This window comes from Ovis aries, chromosome 1 (assembly GCF_016772045.2).
Source record: "Ovis aries strain OAR_USU_Benz2616 breed Rambouillet chromosome 1, ARS-UI_Ramb_v3.0, whole genome shotgun sequence".
In the NCBI taxonomy this organism is placed as follows: domain Eukaryota; kingdom Metazoa; phylum Chordata; class Mammalia; order Artiodactyla; family Bovidae; genus Ovis; species Ovis aries.
In genome coordinates this window covers 19,693,420-19,716,378 of record NC_056054.1, presented here as the reverse complement: position 1 = coordinate 19,716,378, position 22,959 = coordinate 19,693,420, and the positions used below count along the sequence as shown (strand labels likewise).

Here is a 22,959-nt window from a genome sequence, read left to right as displayed (position 1 = left end):
CTTCTCCAACACCACACTTCAGAAGCATCAATTCTTCAGCACTCAGCTTTCTTTATAGTCCAACTCTCACGTCCATACATGACTACTGGAAAAGCCATAGCTTTGACTAGACTAGATGGACCTTTGTTGGCAAAGTAATGTCTCTGCTTTTTAATATGTTGTCTAGGTTGATCATAGCCTTTCTTCCAAGGAGCAAGTGTCTTTTAATTTCATGGCTGCAGTCAACTATCTGCAGTGATTTTGGAGCCAAAAAAAATGAAGTCTCTCACTGTTTCCATTGTTTCCCCATCTATTTGCCATGAAGTGATGTGACCGGATGCCATGATCTTAGTTTTGTGAATGTTGAGCTTTAAGCCAACTTTTTCACTCTCCTCTTGCACTTTCATCAAGAGGCTTCCTCTTCACTTTCTGCCATAAGGGTGGTGTCATCTGCATATCTGAGGTTATTGATATTTCTTCTGGCAATCTTGATTCCAGCTTATGCTTCATCCAGCCCAGCATTTCTCATGATGTACTCTGCATAGAAGTTAAATAAGCAGGGTGACAATATACAGCCTTGACATACTCCTTTCCCAATTTGGACCTGGTCTGTTGTCCATGTCTCACTGTTGCGTCTTGACCTGCATATAGATTTTTCAAGAAGCAGGTCAGGTGGTCTGGTATTCCCATCTCTTAGAATTTTCCACAGTTTGTTGTGATCCACACAGTCAAAGGCTTTGGTGTAATCAATAAAGCAGAAGTAGATTTTTTTCTGAAACTCTCTTGCTTTTTCTATGATCCAGTGGATGTTGGCAATTTTATCTCTGGTTCCTCTGCCTTTTCTAAATCCAGCTTGAACATCTGGAAGTTCATGGTTCACGTACTGTTGAAGCCTGGATTGGATTATGAGCATTACTTTGCTAGCGTTTGAGATGAGTGCAAATGTGTGGTAGTTTGAACATTCTTTGGCATTGCCTTCCTTTGGGATTGGAATGAAAACTGACCTTTTCCAGTCCTTTGAGAACTCTTTTTTTTTTTTTTTTTAGTATCGTGACCTCAGAGTTACTTCTGTGGTGTTCTCTTCCTCATCCTTTTTCAATTATCTTATTTCCAGTCTCATATTAGCTGCTACCCTATGACCATTTCTACTGAAAAAATCTCCTGATCACCTCAAACTTGAGAAATCCAAAAATGAAATCAGGCCTTCTATGAAGAAAGATTCCCCTGAACCTGGCATTGGCACCTCCATTTCTTATTCGACGAAACTTATTGTCAAGCATTCATTTTTGTGTCATTCCCTACATCCAGTCACCAATATAATTTGATTTCTTGATCTTTTAAATGTAATTTAGTATCCATTCACACTTTTATTTCTTGTCATAACTGGTCTGGTTGAGGACCTTGGGACTTTTAGATTAAATTAGACCTGTGGCCTCATGAATGGTCTCTTTGTTCAAGATTCTTGTCATTAAGACCATCTTCTTTTTTTTTTTTTTTCTCAAATCAAGAGTTTTTATTGTCTCTTTAAAAGATCACAACTGAGTCCATAGAACCATCTGCTATCTTGTTGTTTCTGCAGCAGGATCACTGAGATCTTATTCATCAGCCTGCTGAACTGTTCCTTTTTCAGAAACATAGATACCATCCAAAAATTTTCTGATATCCTTGTTTTTAACTGTGGTGGCTTGCTGAATCAAAGCAGCTGAATTTGACACAAGTTCAATGTCATTTCCTTCAAGAATCAACTCATCTTTCTGGGCTTGAGATACTGAACAGGCAACCCTTGGCCTCATTCGAACCCTGTGTATGTATTTTTCGCTTAAAAAATTTCGGATTTCCACAAGAGAACCATTCTCCTGAATAACAACATTGATGGGGAAGTGGGCATACACCAACCTCATCTTGTAATGGAAGCCCAGTGTAACACCCTTGATCATGTTCTGTACGTGACTACAGATTGTGCGAACAGTGGCCAATTCCTTTCTGTTTCCCCACCATTTGTCAACATGGAGCCTCTTCTTTTTCTTTCCACGGAGACTGAGTTCTACATTGATGTGATTGAAGTCCCTCCGCAGGGTGCCTCTGGGGCCTTTCACAATAACTGTCTGTCCCTTCAAGCTAATGTCGACATTTTCTGGGATGTCGACAATCCGATTGCTGAGAATGGTCTTCATTCTTGCAGTAGATGCGGCAAAGAGAGCAAGACCATCTTCTTTAGTCATTATTTATCTTCATCATTCCCATTTCAATGACAGTTTTGTAATGGTGATACTCAACTCCCCTCCCTGTTTGCAGAATCCTTCATACTCTGAACTTACAATCCAGTCACAGCCCCACTTTGGTGTTATACTAGAAAAGTTGTCTATGGCATATTCTGAAATTTCTAATATAGCTTCTTCGTACTTTCTCCACCCCAAAAAGCAATGACAGACTTTCCTCTCATACAAAATAGCACCATAAAACCACTACAGCTTAGGATTTTAATGAACTCCCCAAAGCATATATTAATACATTATAGTCTTAGAGCTAAAAGCTTTGAGGAATAAGGCTTAATGATTCAGACTTTACATGGTTACTTTGGGGCTGGTAAGTGTGGGGTTTTGGTTTGAGTGCTGGGGCTTCATATCACCTGAGGCACTATAGCTTTGGAGTTTTCATTAATAATGAACAGCTGCATTATTGAGCATTATGTGCCAGTCTCTGTGTTAAAGATTGTATGCATGTTTAATTCTCATAACAAACCTATGAAGTAATTGTGTGTTTATTGCAAAGAAACAGAGACACCTCTGGTTACTTCTGGATACAGAATGAAATAAAGAAGTATAGAAAACTGTCTCTCTGACACAATCACATTTTCCAAAGTACAGGAATGTTGAAATACTAATTTAAAGTTACTGGTCTAACCAGTTGTGACCAGGGCCATGTAATACAGTACATGGCAACTTGGAAACAGCTTCCCTCAGAAGGGATTGTAGGCATGGACCCTTCAAGGATAAGACATCAGCATCTCCATATGTTTAGGTGAGAAAAATGGAGGTCAGAAAGTTTTTTGTTCAAAGTTACACACTAGCAGGTGGTGGCTCTAACACTGGAGCCCCAACCTGTCCAACTCCAAATCAAGCATCCTTGTGCAACGTCTCCCTCAATTTCATCTCGCATGTGCTGTTTTCCCCAAAAGTGCATGTTTTTTAAGAATTTGAAATTAGCCTTCAGAGCATCAGGTTTATCTGAGGCCTGAATCTCTTGGGAATAATTTCTGTGATAATCGCAGGATTGTGTTGTGGATTTGGACTTGGCCTTAGGTGACAGGAAGTAAGTGGAGCATGACCTCAGTGCGTCTAAAACTTTTGTTGGTTACTCAGATTCATTATGAAAAGCTCCTGGTTGTGACATTTTCTTATCTAAGAAATTGCTGTATCAACCTTCCAAGAAACTCTAAGCATTCTGCACAGACCGCTATCTATGATCTTCCCAGAATCACCTGGGATACTTGTTAAAATAGATTGCTGGGCCCTGACCTGAGTTTCTGATCTTGTCAGTTGGAGGAGGACCTGATACTTTGCATTTCCAACAAATTCCCAGAGGATGCTGATGACGTTCTTCCAGAGACCACATTTTATAAAACACTGCATTATTGGGTTAGACACTAGAGCATGTGCATTCATGCCCCGCCCCCCGCCCCGACTACTCTGAGGGTTCCTCACTGGTCAAAAGGCCTGCTCCTCTGGGGATGGTCTCAGCAGGGATAGTAAGAATGGGAGGAGTGGCCTCAGTTCCTTCAGTTTCTGAACGGGAGATAACAGAAGCAGTCAGGCATGGTTTTCTCATCTCCCCACGTCTGTACACATATACTTTTTTTAAAAAAAATTTATTTAATTGGATAATAATTACTTTATAATACTGTGGTGGGTTTTGCCATACATTGACATGAATCAGCCACAGGTGCACATTTTTAAACATTTTCTTTTAAAACCTGTAAAGTATCTTTGCTCCCATAAAAGACCAGCCTTTACATATTTGCTCCTGTTCCTATGCCATTCCCTTTTCTCAAGAATTTTGCTCCTGCAATTACTCTTTTCTCGGGTATCATTAATTTCTCCCTCAATACTGGATCAATTCCATCAGAATACAAATATGGTCTAATATTTTCAGTCTCATAAGTGCCTTTGATTTTCCCCTCCTCCTCTAATCACTACCTCATTTCTCTTTTTTCCTTCAGAACAACACTTCTTGAAAACCTCGTCCCTCTTTCCATTTGCTTACCTCCATATGCTGTCTTGAGCCCACTGCAGTCTTCCATTGCTCATTGCTGTCACTCTACTGATAAGTAGCTTTGGTTAAAACCACCAGTGTCTGCCATATTGCTCTTCTCTGTTGTTACTTTACTTGACCTCTTAATAGTTTCCAATAAAATTGACCATACCCCATCCCTACATTAATTTTACAAGAACCAGCAAACAGTGTAACACAGACACCATAGGAGAAGAACTACTATGTGAAAAAAACAGTTTTTTTCATGAGGTTTATACAGGCCTTTAGGATTCTTGAATTCTAAAAGTTGAGAAAGTAACTTTTATGATCTGAATATTTGTGCATCTTTCTTATTGCCACACTGTTCAAAAATGTTTACCTTCTGTATATTAAGGATTTCTTGCCACCTGGTGTTCAGAAAGGTGAACTTTTATTGATAGGAACTCACAGTCCCAATAGTATTAAAAGCTGACATCCTAGATTACAAAAATTTTCTACCAAAAGGAAAAAACATCCAATAGACTACAAATATTCAAAGAGACTACAATGACATCTCGGCATTTTTGCTTTCCCTTATGTCCTTCCCCCTGTTTTGGTACATACTCTCCCGCCATTTCTGTGCTTAAACAACTCCTATCTATCTCTTGTTCTTCTTTTAAAATGAAGTAATACATGTACACAGGTTAAAATTTCAAATGGTTCTACAAACTTTATAATAAAAAACAGTATTCCTCTGCCATATTCCTTTACATTGTCAGTTTCTACTTCTTAGAAAGAGCAATTTTTAATTCTTCTAGCTGCTTTTTCTAATATGCCTCCATATTTCTAAATGACCGTTCTTTCTTAATTTTTAAAATTATAGATGTTCTCTTTTTCTTCCTACAATGAAAGATGAGGATTTACCTCTTTTAAGGTCACACCCTTAGGGTTCTTTCCCAAACAGCTTTTCTCATTCTTTTCAATGTGCATAGGCTGAGAATGTTCCACATCTTTAAGTTTTACTTCCTTTTTGATGAACAGTTCTGTCTTTAAATAATTTCTTTCTTCTTGCATTTTACTCTAAGCACTCAAGAGGAACCAGGCTGCTCCTTTAGCACTTTGCTTAGGTATTTCCTCAGCTAATCTTATTACTCAGAAGTTCTGCCTTCCACAAAACACTAGGACATGAACACAGTGTCTCAATTATAAGACCAACACAGTCTTCTCACAACCAAGCAGGGAAAGAGGACTGCTTGGTGGGAGTGGGGGTGTTCATTTGTTCCATATGTATATTTTTCTTAATCCCTCAGTTTTTAGTGAGGAAAATCTACCCTCAGCTTTGTGTAGTATTCCCAGTCCAGAACTTCTGTGAATCAGTCTTTCCAGTGAGTAAAGCTCTGGTTTTCTTCCAGGAGAGGGAATGAGCAGGTACTAAACTACCTTGAATATTTATGCCTGTTTTTATCTCTCCACTTTTGTTTTAATAAAGTATTAAGAGGGAGTAGTGATAAACATACATGTTTAGTTAGCCATTTTTAAATAGAATTAACTCATGTTTATTCTTCAAGGACAAACTCGAATGTTGTAACCTTTCCTGACCGCATGTACAGAGTTAATTGTTCCATCATACCTATTCTCATAACACTTTATATATGGCTATAATAGTATTTACTGTCTTTATTATAATTATTATTATTTGTGTATGTGTGGGCTCAGTCGCTCAGCAGTGGCTAACTCTTTGTGAGCCTATGGATTGTAGCCCACCAGGCTCCTCTGTCCATGGGATTTTCCACGTGAGAAGACTGGAGTGGGTTGTCATTTCCTTCTCCGGGGGATCTTCCCAACTCAGGGATCAAACCTGCCTCTCCTTTTTCTCCTGCATTGGGAGGTGGATTCTTTACCACTGAGCCACCTGGGTTACAATTATTATAAGTTAGGAGTCACTTAATTTGACTCCTAACTAATCCTCTTAAGAGCCATCATTATACAAAATACTACAGTATTATATAGTATAGTTTCTTTTTCATTGTAGATTTGAAAAACTTATTTGAACCTATAGAAATGAATTTTTATCTTCTAGTTAGTACCTGAAATTGAGGCTTAAATGGTCTTTTAAAACATTCTTACTTGACTTTAAGGGGTCTTAAAATAGTGTCTGAATATACCTCCATCCACAGATGTAGCTCCATCCCAAAGAATGTTTAACTTAAGACACTCTGCAGCCAGGTTTTATTGTTAACTTGAGATTGAGAATATTTCTGGCTCAGCCATGTAACCAGCTTTGAAGAGAGGAAGCAGGTTTGCTTGAAAAGAAGGGTGATGGGATCAAAGAAACAGTACTTACTGGTTATGTGGAATATGTGATATGCTGCTATAGTGACAGAGAAGATCCAAGAATGTGATAGTTTTAAGGCATCATAGCTGATCAACAGTATCAAAACCCAAGTCCAAATAAATTATTTTCCGTGGAAAAAGGAAATATAATTCCACTACATGCCAAGTAATATGCCAGGCTCTCTACATTATGATCTGTTTTACAGTTGAGGGATTTGAAGCTCAGAAAGCCCAAGATCAACTAACCAAAAATTGAATCCTTTTCTGAGCACCTTCCTTCTTACAGTAAATGTCTTTGCTCTGTGCTATTATTGTACCCTGAACATATCTTTATCTTAACGCTTATCATATTCATATTAAAATGACACTGTGTTTATTTTTCTGTCTTCCCCCACTGCAGAGCTCCTCAAGGGTAGGAACAGTGTCTTATTCTCCAATACAAACTCTTAAACAAGAAAGCTCTCAATAAATTGTTGGACTGCCGATTTGAGCTCAGAATTCAAGTCCAAATCTATCTTGTTCATCAAACACAGGCACATACCCAGATATCAAGATAGCTACTCTGCTTTAAGAAACCTTTGGGAAGGAAAAATAAGCATTTCTGAAAACTTTAGCAGATTTGGTTTCTTATATTGAGAACTGATGTTTTGGAAACTTTTCCTACCAACTGAAAATAGAAGAAAAGAGTAAACTGAAAAATTAAGGCTTAGACATACATCAAAGGAGAGATGTCAAGGATGTGGTTGCTTTCTTTTCCAGGGGCCTTATGGGTGTGCATCATTTTAAATCCACATTGCAAATTGGAAGAAAAATCCTGTTGGCTGCAGCAACTGCAGAAATGGAATGACCTGGATGTCTGTCCCCTGGAGGATGGGAACTATGGGCATGAGCTGCCCAACATCACCAATGCACTTCCCCAGAATGCCAGTCACAGTTCAGGTGAGCCAGATGTCATTCTAGGGTCTTGGTGCCTGGAACTCCAAAAGGTCAGAGGTTAAAGCCCTAGAACGAAGGTGGCTGGACAACTTTTAGACTGTCAGAATTGTCATCCTAAATAAGAAAAGCCTGTCCTTTGTTTATCTTGAAATGCCAAACCTTAAATAAGGGCAAGCTTTTTATCTTTGACATTGGGTATGTTGTCCTTTTCTACTCTGGGTGTGTCCTTACAGTGCCCAGCATGAATTCCTGGAACCCTCTGCATGAATCCTCTTTACCCTTCAAGTTCTTCATGACTCAGGGATCTTGGCCTCCACTAGGGCTGGTTTTATCTCAGAAGACTTACCTCAAGGGAAAGATGGAATACCTGCAGGAAGAAGAAAAAAAAAAAACTTTAAAAAATGTCCTGACAGCTGCTTTTCTTACTTTTCTCTGTTTTCCTCAAATTTTTATATAGCCGATATCTGGGGGGAAGAGGCCGGGGCCATGCTTCCAAGATACTGCTTACTCTTGCCCCATTTTAAGACAAATCCAGTACAGTGATACTGTACCCTCTGCCTTTTGAGCCCACTGACCAGATATTACTGGGCATCAGCATTCACATCAGCTTTAGTTCATCTAACTCAGGCCATGTGCTGCTAGCAATTGATTGCTGTTTAGCCCATGGGGATCTTTTACTGGTAGATTTTATCAAACATTGATTTTACATGTCTTCCCTTTTATTGTAAGTGATAAATCCACTAATATTTTTAACCTCAAGGAGGAAATCACTTAAATTATTGTTCTTGCTTGGTCTTCATCTACTATTCCATAATTGATTATCAGTGTATTTAAGGTAACCAAGGTAATGAGAGATGAAAAGGCTACAACTTCACCACATGAAGCTCTCCTTTCCTGGGTAGCTCATCTAACCTCCACAACATAGGAATTCATGCTTTTAGTATTGGCTTTGGATTGGCATAGAGAGAATCCAATGCTGCATATAAACACATGCCTCCAGTCTGGCAGTTTCTTTCTTGTATATTATTTTGGTTATTTGTTGTTATTGTTCCTTTTTTTTTTTTTTTTTTGGCAGTGCTGGGTCTTCATTGCTGCATATAGGCATTATCTAGTTGCAGCAAGCAGAGGCTACTCTTTAGTTATGCTCTGCAGGCTTCTCATTGTGGTGGCTTCTCTCGTTCCAAAACACTTGTTACTGGTTCTTATTTGAGGGTATTGTTTCCTGTTAAGTTTTCTCAGGCCATGACTGATTTATCACTCATGTATGTTTACCTTTGGGCCTGATGGAGCAGTAGGCATCCTGCTTACTCTTCATTGCCATTTCTACATCATTATCCTATCCTCCTTCCTAAAATACCCCCCAGTTTTAAAGTTGATGCTGTTAAAACATGCTGTCTGCTACCCTCCTGGTTTTGGTCATTTTTATCTCTGGGTTAATTCCTTGAAGATTTTTGGCAGTTGGCTCACTAACACTACTCTCTGTCCCTACTTCTGTTGTAATTCTTAGCCACATAGATGACACTTCCGGTATTCAAGCCTCCGAGTTCTTTTACCTCCTCTCTTTGAATAGTCTATCTTTTGTGTTAACTTTTGGCTGTGCCTTGTCTTCACCGCCGGGTGCGGGCTTTCTCCAGTTGCGACGAGTGCAGGCTGCTCTCTAGTTGCAGTGCACAGGCTTCACTCTGTGATGGCTTGTCTTGTTGGAGAGCGTGCACTCTTGGGTTCTTGGGCTTCAGTAGTTGTAGTGCACAGGCTTAGCTGCTCTCAGGCATGTGGGGTCTTCCCCAGCCAGGGATCAAACTCATGTCCCCTGCATTGGCATGTGGTTTCCTAACCACTGTACCACCAGGGAAGTACCAATAGTCTATCTTCTACATAACTTAGCCATGCAACCCCAAGGTCATACCCTGAACCCTTTCACTACCAATAACTGCTCCTTCTTTACAGTCATAATTTCAAGCAGCTCTAATTACCACCACCAGCCTTACTAGATTATTTTCTCTGTTATGCATATTCCAGTAATTCCTGGACCCCATTAGGAATTTTGATCCTGTCACTTTTTCTTTCTTGTGGTAGCCTCATTTTCCTCCTTATCCAGATTAGATTCCTTGGTATATCATTATAATCACTACTCTGCAAACATATTCAACTCCCTCTTTCCCTTAGTTATATTCACATAGCAAAACCTTATCCTTAGTAATTCGGTCTGACTTTCTAATTACTCAGTGCTCACACTCACACAGTGAGCATATTGGCGAGAAACACGGCCACAATAACTGGTCTTATTTAAGTTGATGACCAGTAATCTCAAGTGGGCCCATTGTACTGTCCATACATCAGCTACATTTCTCTGGTCCATGCTTCCTTTCACTCTTCTAAATTACTGTTTCACATTGCCTTTCCTTAAAACTTTCTATGCTTTCTCCCCTTCCTCACGTACAGCCTAGAGCCTTGCTTCCTGTTCACTGAGAATACAGAAGCAATCAGAAGAGAATCTCCAAAACTCTGTCATCACATCTGCCTCTGTTTATGCCCATCTACCTGTTATGCCTGTCTGCCTGTTCCCCTATTCTTCTTTGTGCTTCTGTCTAAGTCCAAGCACTCCATTTGTTCTTAAGAACCTATTCCTTCTCTTTTACCTAGGAATCACCCCAGCAATTATCTCCTCTCTCCTGCATCACAGATTTTTGTGGATTATTCCTAGGAGTATACCAGCACATTGTTTTATCTTTCACCTGAAACAAAACAAAACAAAACAAAAACATACTTGCTGACCCTACATGCCTCTCCTGTCCACCACCCTATTTCTCTGAGAGAGTAGAAATAAGTGGTAGAATTAAGAAAAATGCTCAAAAGAATGTTATATATTTATCTTCTCTGCTTCTGCTCTTATTCTTCCTTGAATTCACTCAAGTCAGGCAGTCATCCCTCCAGTACTGAAACAGCTCTTGTACTGGTCACTAACACTGCTGCTGCTAAGTCACTTCAGTTGTGTCCGACTCTGTGCAACCCCAGAGACAGCAGCCCATCAGGCTCCCCTGTCCCTGGGATTCTCCAGTCAAGAACACTGGAGTGGGTTGCTATTTCCTTCTCCAATGCATGAAAGTAAAAAGTGAAAGTGAAGTCGCTCAGTCGTGTCTGACTCCTAACGACCCCATGGACTGCAGCCCACCAGGCTCCACCGTCCATGAGATTTTCCAGGCAAGAGTACAGGAGTGGGTTGCCATTGCCTTCTCTGGGTCACTAATGGTAACCATTCCTAAATCTAGTTTTCAAGTCAGAATTTACTTGATCTATCAACAGTATTTGTTACTGCTGGTCACTCTCTCTTTCAAACACCTTTTTCATCTTATTCCACGACACTGTTCTCTTGGTTCTCCTCTTCCTTGGCCCCTCCTCAGTCTCCTTTACTGTCTCCCCACCACTTCCCAACCTAAAATTCTAGAGTACCCAGGGCTCAGTCATCAAACCACTTCTCTTTCTGTATTTACTCCCCTGATAATTGCATTGTTTTAATAATCATCTGTATACTAACAATACTCAAATTTATAACTCCTGCCCAAACTTTTCCTCTCAACTCCAGATTTACATGTTTAACTACCTTTTCGATATTGCCTCTTAGATATTAATAGACATCTCAGTAGGATTTCTTACCTCTCAAGCCCCACCCAAACCTGCTCCTCTTGTGTAGACTTCCCTATCTCTGCATATGGCAAGCCTACCTTAAAAACCTTGGAGTCATTCTTGATTCTTCTCTTTCTCACCCAGATCCCCCAGATCTAATCCATGGGCAAATCCTGTCACCTTTGCCTTTAGAACATAGCCAAAGTTCATTTACTCTCATCGTCTCTACTGCATATTACTCTGAACAGATTATCTTTCACAAATTATTACAGTGACCTCCTAACTGCTTCTACCTTAAAGTCTGTTCTCTATGCTGCTGCCAGTTGTCAAATCAGATCATACACCTTCAACAACTCAGAGCCCTCAAGTGGCTTCTCATCTTTCCTCATGGCCTAGAAGGCTCTGCCCATTCTGGTTCCCTAGTATCTCTCTGACCTCATCTCCTGTGAGTTTCTGGCTTGCTCATTCCATTCTGTGTACACTGGCCTCTGCCCTGCCCTCAAAAACTTCAAATATGTTCCCACCTTAGCTTAGCACTTGCTGTTCCTTTTGCCTAGAATGCGCTTCCTTAGTTACATCTAAGGCTTGCTCTTTGGTTCCTTCAGGTCTCTATTCAGATGTTACCTTATTAAACCCCATGTGGCTCAGATGGTAAAGAATCTGCCTGCAATGCAGGAGACTCAGGTTCGATCCCTGGGTCAGGAAGATCCCCTAGAGAAGGAAATGGCAACCCACTCTAGTATTTTGTCGTTGTTCAGTCACTCAGTCGTGTCCGACTCTTTGTGACCCCATGGACTGCAGCACGCCAGGCTTCCCTGTTCTTCACCATCTGGAGCTTGCTTCAACTCATGTCCATTAAATTGGCTTTGAGTCCATGCCATCTGACCATCTTGTCCTCTGTTGTCCCCTTCTCCTCCTGCCTTCACTCTTTCCCAGCATCAAGGTCTTTTCTAATGAGTCAGCTCCTACACACCACCCTAAAGAATTGAGCTTACTTTGTCTGCTGTTTCCCTTCAGCCCTTTTCCTGAAGAGAGATGTTTTGGTAGGACTCCATTGAGAAAACAATTCAATTAATCTTTAGTCAGCCTCAGGTTTTCTTACTGGAGAACAGGTTGTAAGCCTGCAGATACTAGCGTGATAAAGATACCAGAGGACTTACCCTGGTGGCTCAGTGGTGAGGAATCCACCTGCCAATGCAGGGGACAGGTTTGATCCCTGAACCAGGAAGATCCCACATGCCGCAAAGCAACTAAGCCCGTGTGCCCCAACTACTGAGCCTATTCTCTGAGCCCCTGTGCTGTGACTACTGAAATGAAAGTGCCTCGAATCTGTGCTCCACAGTAAGAGAAGCCACCACAATGAGAAGCCTGCTTGCCACAACTAAAGAAAAGCCCACACAGCAATGAAGATCCAGCCCAGCCAAAAGAAAATGCATAAAGAAATAAAATTATTTTAAAAATTAAAGATACCAAAATACACAGGACTGCCGCTGTTTTTCAGCTTTTATATCAATGTGACAGAAGTAGTCTGATAAGGGTCATACTGTAAAAGAAACCAGTTATGGGTTGACCAAGGATATTACCTCACTGCTTATCTTTTCCTTTGGCTTCTGTAGAAGCAGTTGGAATCCTTGTAACTGAGCAGCTGAGCATCACTATCCCTCTTCTCTCTCATGTAGCTCTGGGTCTTAGGAGAAATTGGTCTTCAGTCATAGATCTATGTAGAAAGGTTCTTCCCATAGAGGACAGGGACACATTAAAAGCTACCCAATAGAGAAGTAAGACAATGAATACCCAGACAAATGGCAGAGTTGCTGCTCTCACTAACTATACACTATTGTTCTGCCTGTCCTTCCATCCTGAAGAAGACACAGGAGTTAGATCTTCAGATTACCCATCACTGAACTGCTGCATCTTTTTTCCTTTCCCCAGATTCTTTATCCAGACCGAGACGGACGGTGTTCACTAGAGCCATTGAGGGCCGTGAGTTGCATTGGCAGGACAGCCACTTACAGCGAATCATCAGCAGTGATGTATATACAGCTCCTGCCTGCCAGCGGGAAAGTGAGAGGCTACTCTTCAATTCCCAAGGCCAACCACTGTGGCTTGGTAAGTGTACTTATCCTACTCTAAGAATTTCAGAGCCCAGTCTCACCTCATGTCAGGCCTGAGTGAGCCATCTCCATAGGTACCAGCAACACAACTACCCTTTGGACAGTCTTCATCCAGATCTTTTGGGGCCTTGACTAGGGCCTCAGGGTATAGCCTGAGCCACTTGTATATGTTCTCAGCTGAAGTACAGTAATCTCAAAAAGAGGTATTTCTATTGTTTCCTGAGTTTGGGGAGGGGAAAGGAGCTAATAAATCTAAAGGAGTACTAACAAAACCATTAGACATCAGTTCATAGACTCTTAGCAGTTACTGAACAACATTAGAATCTACTATGAAATTACATGTTTTGCTAAAAAGGCATGAACTTTGAAACTTAAATCGCTCTGTACTAGTAGCTCAGACTGTCTGCATTTGTCACCAAGCTGTCTTCCTTTCCTCATTCCTTCCTTTATCATCACAGAATAAAGCTGTTCCATCATGAGTTTAAACTCTCCTCTAGCCTTCTTTGAGTCTGTTCTTGACTTTGTTACAGAATGCATATTCCATACTACACACTTATAAAATAATATTCATTCTCTGAGTCTTAAAACAATAGCATACATTTTTATTATCATCTCCTAATTCCCTACCTCTGTCCCTCATCCCATATCTTTGTCTTTCGCAAGAGCCTGCTGAATCTGGATGTGTGCCTGTCTCTCTCTTGAAAGGTTTTGGCCAAACTCACTGTAGGTCACTACCTGAAATTCCCACTGATTATTTTTCCTCTTCTCTGATCTAATACTTTTAAAACATAAATCTAACAAGTGTGTGAAAAATACACACCCCATTATAAACAAAGATCCAAATCAAAACAACACTGAATTACCATGTTTCAGTTGTCAAATAGGAATTTTTTTAAATAATGATAACTGATTTTGGTGTAGGAGAGGCTACATTGGATATAGTAATCTCATATATTACTGGTAGGAATGTAAATACTTACTGCAGTTCAGCAACACTTATCAAAAGCCTTTAAAATAAATTCATAGCCCTTGATCCAGGAATTCTATATCTAGGAATTTATCCTGAGCTATAATTAACTAAGAATGTACATAAAGTTATGAGGTTTATTAGAACATGAACATATAACGTATAGATGAGAAAAATTAAAAACAATAATGTCCAGCAATAGGGGACTGATTGAGCCAATGGATAGTACACATATTTAATGGAATGATATGTAATCATTTTTAATATTATGGAAGTATATTTAATGGTATGGAAAAATATTTACAATGAATTATTAAGTGGAAAACCTAATTATAAAACAATAATTATAATACATCATTTTTATTAAAATTATTTAGGAAAGTCTAGAGATACATATTTTTCATAAAAATATGAAATTAGAAATAATGGTTATCTCTGATTTTTATTTTCTATTTTATCTGTATTTTCTATAATTATTCCTATAATTTTTATGTTTATTAATCCTGTTTCCTGAGAACCTATTATGTGCCACGTAGCAGGCTGGGCAAAGCAACTACAAAAATGTAAAAGAAACAGTCACTGTCCTCAAAGAGCTCAGAAATAATACATAAAAAGATCATTATAAAACAGTTAAAAAGAAATGACAAGATAGAAATAAACACAGAAGGAAAATATTTGAGCTATATGCTTTGTAGGGCAAAGCTATATGCTTTGTGTATATTTATGTCCCTTCCCCATTTATAAGTGTTTGGTAGTCATCCATTATGCCTAAGGTAAATCCAAACTTCTTAGAATGGCATTCGAAGCTCTTAACATTCCAGACTCCACCTTTCCAGGCTATCTCTAGCCACATAACCTAACTCTACACAAAACTATTTGCCATACTCTGAAGATGTTATCCAGAATACTTTTTATGCTTTTACTTACATGCCTTTATTTATACGTTCTCTTTGCCAGGGATGCCTCTTTCTGTTTTTCTACCTATTTAAAATATTACTTGCCCTACAAAGCATATAGCTCAAATATTTTCTTTCTGTGTATATTTCTATCTTGTCATTTCTTTTTAACTGTTTTATAATGATCTTTTTATGTATTATTTATGAGCTCTTTGAGGACAGTAACCGTTTCTTATACATTTTTGTAGTTGCTTTGCCCAGCATGCTACCTGGCACATAATAGGTTCTCAGGAAACAGGATTAATAAACAAGTGAGGCCTTCCCTCTATAAAAGTAGTTTATTGCTGCATTAGGTTCCTGAGGTTTATGTTCAGAAAGAGGTATAACAGTTTATTATCCTAGTTCTTTGCCCCTTTCTACACCAAACCACTATACTGAGGCTGCAGTGTATCTCCTTGGAGGTAGTACCTGTGACTTATTCAACTTTATATCCCTAAAAGATAAAATACAATTTCTGGTACACAGTAGATGTCAGGTCAAATTTGAGGACCTGAACTGAATACTGTTTCCCGTTGTCAAACACAAGTTTTCCTGATTTGAAAATTTAACTCAATCAAAATATCTTCTTCTCATCTGATAGAGCATGTGCCTACAGCCTGTGCTCGGGTTGATGCCCTGCGTTCCCATGGTTACCCAAAAGAGGCCCTCAGACTCACAGTGGCCATTATCAATACTCTCAGGTTGCAGCAGCAGCGGCAGCTGGAAATCTACAAGCATCAGAAGAAAGGTATAGTGATCAGGAGCCATCTCAACTGCTTAGGCTGATGGGGTTCTCAGGGACTACAAGGCCCAGGACTTAATTTTCATTCAGTTTCCTGGTGTGGCAGGGGTTAGGGGATTCCAGGTCATTCTCCTTTCTGTGTGGAATCCCTCTCTTTACCTCTATAAATCTCAGTTTTCTTATCTGTAAAATGGGAATAATAATGCTGGCCTGCCTCTCGCATAGGACAGTTGGATCCACTGAGATCTGGTATGAGAAGACCCTTTTTAAACTGTAAAGCTGTGTCTACATATGTGTGCTATCGGCAGGCAGCCCAAATGCATCCCACATGGCCTCATAGTGGCTGATGAGCTGGTGACCAGACTCCTCAACCCAAGGCAAGCTTTACTTTGAGTCTCAGGGCCACCGCCTGAAGGAGACTGATGAGGAGACTGATGAAGAGACCAAGCAGGGACAGAGAGCAGTGTGTGTATATCCCTCTCAAAACCTTTGACCTGCTTATTTCCAGAACTGTTGCAGAGGGGAACCACAACCATCACAAACCTAGAAGGCTGGGTGGGCCACCCTCTGGATCCAATTGGCTGCCTGTTTCTCACCTTGACTGAGGCCTGCCGCCTGAATGATGATGGCTATCTGGAAGTGTCAGGTACAGGGGTCAGCCTGAGGGAAGCCCAGACTACCCTTCGGAGCCCTCTTCTTTCCCATGACAGAGTCTGTTTTACCCCTCTTGTTCTCTTATCTAAACTGGACCTCCCCTGAGTGGTTTCCTTGGGATTGCTCCTTTCTTATCTTCCTTCCCCACTCTGTGGACTGGCTCTGTCCTGTTCACCCATTTTACCTTGCCAGCTTCAGCTTTCCTTTGCTCCTGTCACTTTCCTACCTTGTGAATGTCTGAAGAGTAATCCAAAGGGAACAAAAAGGACCAGCGGGACTTGAGAAGTCAGAGGCCAGGTCCTCAAAACAGTCTGGAAATGTAAAAGAACTTGCATCAGCAGTGTGTGTATCCCTTGCAATTACATAATACTCTCATGTTTCCCTTGAACAGTCTCCCTGGTGGTAGTTTTGTACCAATTTTACAAAAGAGAAATAAAAGGGAGGTAATTTAGTAGAGTCTCAAATTAACAGGGACTTGAGACAAAATTGATTCTTTTTTCCTTTATGCTATCACTGTATTGTAAACATGCATATATTATGGTATTTAGCACACTGCCATAAAATTTGTTTACAAGTGTCTCTGCTAGCCTTTCAAGTTCCTGAAAACAGCAGTTAGGGCAATAACTCCCTTTTAATAGTCTCCCTTAAACATTTACGAAATGGATAATGGGAGGAAGGAAAGAAATTAAGACTCTGGCTTTTAGATCTGTGCTCTTCTCCTGAAACTTAGAACCCAAAGGTGGAGGATAAAAAGTAACAATAACATTAAAGTTGCAAATATCACAAAAGTAATAGTTTAACTGGATGATTCAGATATCTCTGGGTAGAGATACAAGAGGTGACTTCAATGCGAGACAGGGCTACTGTGTCTTTCCTCTTATCCCCTGAAAAAGGAATCATCCTCCTTGGTCTCTTTCATCTGCATAATGACACTTAGATGTCTTAAGAACCTGAGGTTGTACTTGGGATTTATTCACCACAAACATTTGGCTCCTTACACATACCAGACAGTGGAGATGCCTAAGGCAAAACGATAAAGTCCCTTTCCTAGAAGGTTCTTACATTCTAATGAAGAGACAGACACAAAAATAGATCATTGTAGTATTACATAACATTCTAACAGAAGACTAGTATGACTGTATTTTTTTCCAGCTGGCCTAGCCAGTTCATATTTTAGGAAGGAGTTAATCTTTAGAACCATGTATAACATTTTTTAGTATGTTTTTATTTTTTATTTTCAGTATATTACTGTTCTGGTTTTTCATTTAGCTTCTTTGTGTTAGTTATTGACCAAGCTGTATCCCAAAGTGTGCATTGGTGGGAGAGGCACAAAAATCCATGGGACCTGACCTAACAAATCTGGTGCCCTGTTGTCCTCAGATATGAATGAAAGCAGACCCCCTGTGTACCAGCATGTGCCTGTGGCTGCAGGCTGCCCAAACAGCAGTGAGTCCTACCTGTCATTGGCCATGGAAGTTGCTCTGATGGGGATGGGTCAACAGAGGGTGATGCCTGAAGGCCTCTATGCACAGGACAAGGTGTGCCGTAACGAGGAGCAACTGCTGAGTCGACTCCAGGAGCTGCAGCTGGACGATGAGCTAGTGCAAACACTGCAGAAACAGTGCATCTTACTACTAGAAGGTAAGTAGAGAAGGGACTGTTGGCACAGAGTCTTAGGCATTTGACTCCAGGTTCCCCTCTCTAATAGAGCACAAGCACAGCAACATTTCTGACTTTAAAGTGTAATGAAGGTTCCCATGGCTAGCGAGCACTTGTGGGGCCCTGGAGCTCAAGGTCAGGCAGGCAAATAAAAGCGCACAGATAAACAACTGGCTGGTTTATCTCCTTCCTGCAGGAGGCCCCTTCAGTGGCCTGGGAGAAGTCATCCACCGAGAGAGTGTTCCCATGCACACCTTTGCCAAGTACTTGTTCTCAGCTCTGCTGCCGCATGATCCAGACCTGTCCTATAAGTTAGCCTTACGTGCCATGAGGTGGGTAGCCTTTTCCCAGCCCAAATGCCTCCACCAAAGCAGAAGCCTCTTGGTTTGTCTCACTTTCTTTTCTTTCCCTCTTTCTGTGTTCTATTGGACCTGCCATTGGCCTGCCCTAAAATGGTTCAGATATTTTCCTATGATCTAGGACTCCTAGCTTCTTCCCTGGCTGCATTCTCAGTGAGTTGAAGAAGCCTCTGAGATTTTAACAGATACAGAATATCCAAGGCCTGAGCCTCTTTGTTCAAGGGCCAGTTTGGCAGCTTCACAAAGGGTTTGAGCCCTTCCATATCTAACTGAGAAATGGTTCCCGGGCATAGGTCACCAGATACATCTAGGGAAGTAGAAGTAAGTCTTTCTGTATCAAGACTTGAGAACAGTGAGCTATGGGCATCCTGTCTCCAAACAAGAGTAGAATCCTTGGTTCAGGCAGGTAGTCCTCTTGGATGCAGCAGACGGTACAGAAGAATTTAAGTTAGACTATAAGGCTGAGAGAGCGCCTCAGCTTGACCAGAAAGGACTGCTGAGGATTACTTGGCATATATTTCTTATACTTTAACAAATAATCTTATGACTTCTGAACTGTTTTCAGTAAGAACTGTTCAGCTTGAGTTCTTCCAAGTGCCCAGGCACTCACCTCATATAACGTACAGTACTCATAGGTTTTAAAACCTTTGAGGGTCCTCATTAACCCTTTCCTTCCCATTTCCTCCCCAGCAAAGAACAAGCTTCTCTAAGGTGGCTCAGAATGGCAAGGGTCTGGGTAGTAGTTGATGACTCTCCCTGGGTCTTCTAGGTTACCTGTTCTAGAAAACTCAACTTCTTCAGGCGACACTTCCCACCCTCACCATATGGTATCTGTGGTGCCCAGCCGTTACCCTCGCTGGTTCACGCTTGGACACTTGGAATCACAGCAGTGTGAACTGGCCTCCACCATGCTGACTGCTGCCAAAGGTGAGCATAGATAGATGTAAGGTTCCAGCACCCCCAGTATGCCTGCTTGGTCATGACCTACTAAAGGCTTAGCCTGAGTCTCCTGAAGAAGAGAAGCTATTCGACTTCTCTTAAGCACTTAGAGTGGTAGGGATCCTCACTTTGATTACTGCCTATTACAATAAACACCTGAGTCCAAGTCAGAGTTTTGCCATAGTTACTAATTGTAGGACTCTTGAGAACAGAGAATAGATCATCTTTAAGGTAGCTTCTGGAGAAGGCAATGGCACCCTACTCCAGTACTCTTGCCTGGAAAATCCCATGGACGGAGCAGCCTGGTAGCAGTCCATGGGGTCGCTAAGAGTTGGACACGACTGAGCGACTTCACTTTGACTTTTCACTTTCATGCATTGGAGAAGGAAAAGGCAACCCACTCCAGAGTTCTTGCCTGGAGAATCCCAGGGATGGGGGAGCCTGACGGGCTGCTGTCTATGGGGTCGCACAGAGTCAGATACGACTGAAGTGACTTAGCAAGGTAACTTCTAAATCTAACCTTCCATATGATAAAGTCACTTTACATTTCTAATCCTCTGGTTTAAAAATCTATAAAATGGGGATCATTGTCAATGACCTGTCAGCTTCCCAGGACCATTGGAAGATCCAGTGAGTGATGGAACTCCAAATCTCAGATATGAGAGTTTATGATTTTTCTAGGGCCCCTGGTCAAAAAATAAGACAGTCCAGAGTGACTCAGGTTTTTAAGCTCACATCCTCCATGTTAGCTATGTAGATCTCATCACAAAGAGAAGTAAAAATAAGCCCCAGAGAAGTTATAATAAAATACTAGCTGCCATGGACTGTGAGTATTTTTCTGATACCAGGAAATTACATGGGTTTTTTTAAGCACTTTTTTAAAATTTAAAATAACGTTATGTTGTGTCTTCTTATAGTAGAAAGAATGTATGCAAAATTGTAGAAAAGGTAAAAGACACAGACAAATCAATATAAAAATGATTTTTAAAAAACAGTAAAAAAAAATTGAACAAATATGATCAGGCAGTTTACAGAAAAGAAGGTACAAATGAGTTTTAAACAATTAAAAATGCCTGGCCTCACTTGAGAAATACAAATTTAAATTACTCTAAGATAACATTTTTCATAAATCTTATTGGAAAAAATAATAAATTTGACAATAGACATCCATATGGGAAGTGGGGGTGGCAGTGGCCTGTCATGGAGTATCAGATTCCAAGCAGGATAAGGATGCCACAGATCCAAGATGCTTACTGAAACTCAAGCATAAGAAATATGAAGAAAATTATACCAAGGCACATCATAATCAAATTGCTTAAAACCCATGATTAAAGAGAAAAATCTTACTTAAATGCAACTGCAGGGAAAAAAATACACACTATATACTAAGGATAAATGATAAAAGTATGAGAGTAGGTTTCTCATTAGAAGCAGTATAAGCCAGAAGACAGTGGAGAAAAATCTTTAAATTACTCTTAAAAATTTTTTTTGACCTAGAATTCTATACCAGTGAAAATATCTTTCCAAAAACAAAGGTAAAAGGAATTTCCTGGCAGTCCAGTGGTTAGGACTCCACATTTCCACTGCAGGTAGCATGGGTTCAGTACCTGGTTGAGGAACTAAGACCCCACATGCTAGGTGGCATGGCTGATAAAATAAAATGATGTTTAAAAAAAGCTGAAATAGGATGAGGAGAGAAGTGGGAGGAGGGTTCAGGATGGGGGACACATGTGCACCCATGGCTGATTCATGTCAATGTATGGCAAAAAACACTACAATGTTTTAAAGTAATTAGCCTCCAATTAAAATAAATAAATAAATAAATTTTTTTAAAGCTGAAATAAAAATCTTTTCCAGACGACCACAGTTGAATTAGAAATCAATAATAAAAATCCACTTAAGTTTTAGAAATTAAACTGTACACCTCCATGTAACTCACTGAACAAAGGGAGAAAAACAGAAAAAAAATGAATAGAAAATATTTTAAACTGAATGAAAAAGTACAACATTTAAAATTTTGTGGATTAGGGCTAAAGCTTTACTTAGAAGGAAATTTTTAGCACTTAATACCTATATGTGAAAAGAAGAAAGGTTTCAAATCGACGATCCCAGATTCTAACATAAGAACCCAGAGAAGAAGAGCAAATGAAACCTAAAATAAGTAAAAGAAAGAAAATAACACATATCAGAGCAGAAATCAAATAAAATATAGAAAAAAAGAAAATCAATGAAACAAAAAGCTGTTTCTTTGAAAAGATATATAAAATTGAAATCTTTGTCCAGACTGATCAAGAAAAAAGGAGAAGACAAAGTAGCAATTTTAAGAATGGGAAAAGTGACATCACAACAAATTCTAAAGACAACTTTATGCTAATAAATTCAACAATATAAATGAAATAGACTGATTTCTTGATGGATACAAACTACCAAAGCTGACTCAAGAATAAATAAGAATTAGGTAGGCATATACCCCAAAGAATTGAAAACATGGACTTAAACAGATATTTGTACACCAATATTAATAGTGGCATTATTCACAATTGCCAAAAGTTGTAAATAACTCAAGTATCTGTCAGCAGATGAATGGATAAACAAACTGTAGTAAATATATACAATGGAATATTATTTAGCCATAAAAAGGAATGAACTTCTAATACATGTTACAACATGGATGAGCCTTGAAAACATTAAGTGAAATAAACCAGACACAAAAAGACAAAACATTGCATGATTCCACTTATATGAGGTACCTAGAGTAGCCACAGTGAAAAAGTAGCAGTAGATACTAATAATGGTTGAACATTTGATGAGGAACAGGATATTTACAGTAAGTCCCCTACATATGAATGTGTTCCATTGCAAGAACACATTCATAAGTCGAATTTGTTCATAAGTCCAACAAAGTTAGCCTAGGTACCCAACTAACACAACTAGTTCTATAGTACTGTAATAGATTTATACTTTTCATACAATAGTACCTAAGAAAAAAAATTAAGCATTTTTAATCTTACAGTACGATACCTTAAAAAGTACAGTAGTACATACAGTTCAGCTGGCATACAGGGGCTGGCATCAAGTGAATCAGCAAGAAGAGTACTAACTGGAGGTAGGAGAGGAGATAGGAGATGGTAGAGCTGAAGAATGATCAGCAATAGGAGACAGAGGACAAGGAGAAATTTCACTCATACCTAATGTTTACGGAATGTACATTCATATGTTTGAAAGTTCAAACTTGAAGGTTCATGTGTGGGGGACTTACTGTACATAGTATCTCTCTACAAAGTGTTACTATTTATCAGTCATAAAAGGAAGAAGTATAATTACCATAGAGTAGGTAAACCTGGCAGATATCGTTTTAATAATGTGGCCACAATATTGCATCATAAATTTATAGAGCTAGCATGTAGACTAGAGGAAAAACTCATAGAGCAGAAAGTAGAATAGAGAGGGTAGGGAAAGGAGAAGTTACTATATAATGAGTATAGAG

The 22,959-nt window shown here is 39.8% G+C and overlaps 2 protein-coding genes across 5 annotated transcripts in view; one reads left to right on the top strand and one right to left on the bottom strand.

Moving 5' to 3' along the window:
- Window positions 1–22,959, top strand: part of ZSWIM5 (zinc finger SWIM-type containing 5) — a 169,525-nt gene that overhangs the window by 121,272 nt on the left and 25,294 nt on the right. Inside the window, exons 5-11 of the mRNA XM_027969186.3 lie at window positions 7,303–7,482; window positions 13,036–13,212; window positions 15,721–15,867; window positions 16,370–16,507; window positions 17,896–18,156; window positions 18,371–18,506; window positions 19,303–19,460. Of these exons, the coding sequence (XP_027824987.2) occupies window positions 7,303–7,482; window positions 13,036–13,212; window positions 15,721–15,867; window positions 16,370–16,507; window positions 17,896–18,156; window positions 18,371–18,506; window positions 19,303–19,460 (1,197 nt within the window). The remainder of the gene's footprint in view (window positions 1–7,302; window positions 7,483–13,035; window positions 13,213–15,720; window positions 15,868–16,369; window positions 16,508–17,895; window positions 18,157–18,370; window positions 18,507–19,302; window positions 19,461–22,959) is intronic.
- Window positions 1,462–19,457, bottom strand: LOC121817852 (large ribosomal subunit protein uL6-like). Of its 4 annotated transcripts, none has more exons than XM_060404598.1 (4): window positions 17,973–19,457; window positions 16,742–16,826; window positions 12,687–12,866; window positions 1,462–7,846 (listed from the first exon to the last, which is right to left on the bottom strand). In XM_060404598.1, the coding sequence occupies exon 4, from the start codon at window positions 2,199–2,201 to the stop codon at window positions 1,575–1,577; it is 627 nt and encodes a 208-aa protein (XP_060260581.1). In that variant the 5' UTR covers window positions 2,202–7,846; window positions 12,687–12,866; window positions 16,742–16,826; window positions 17,973–19,457; the 3' UTR covers window positions 1,462–1,574. The 4 variants fall into 4 exon arrangements, with proteins under 4 accessions (XP_060260581.1, XP_060260512.1, XP_060260468.1 ...); XM_060404529.1 differs by having other exon boundaries at window positions 12,687–12,835; XM_060404485.1 differs by lacking the exon at window positions 16,742–16,826.

Bases quoted from the DNA above. Each gene is read 5' to 3' on its own strand.
- LOC121817852 (XM_060404598.1), bottom strand. From the start codon at position 2,201: ATGACTAAAGAAGATGGTCTTGCTCTCTTTGCCGCATCTACTGCAAGA.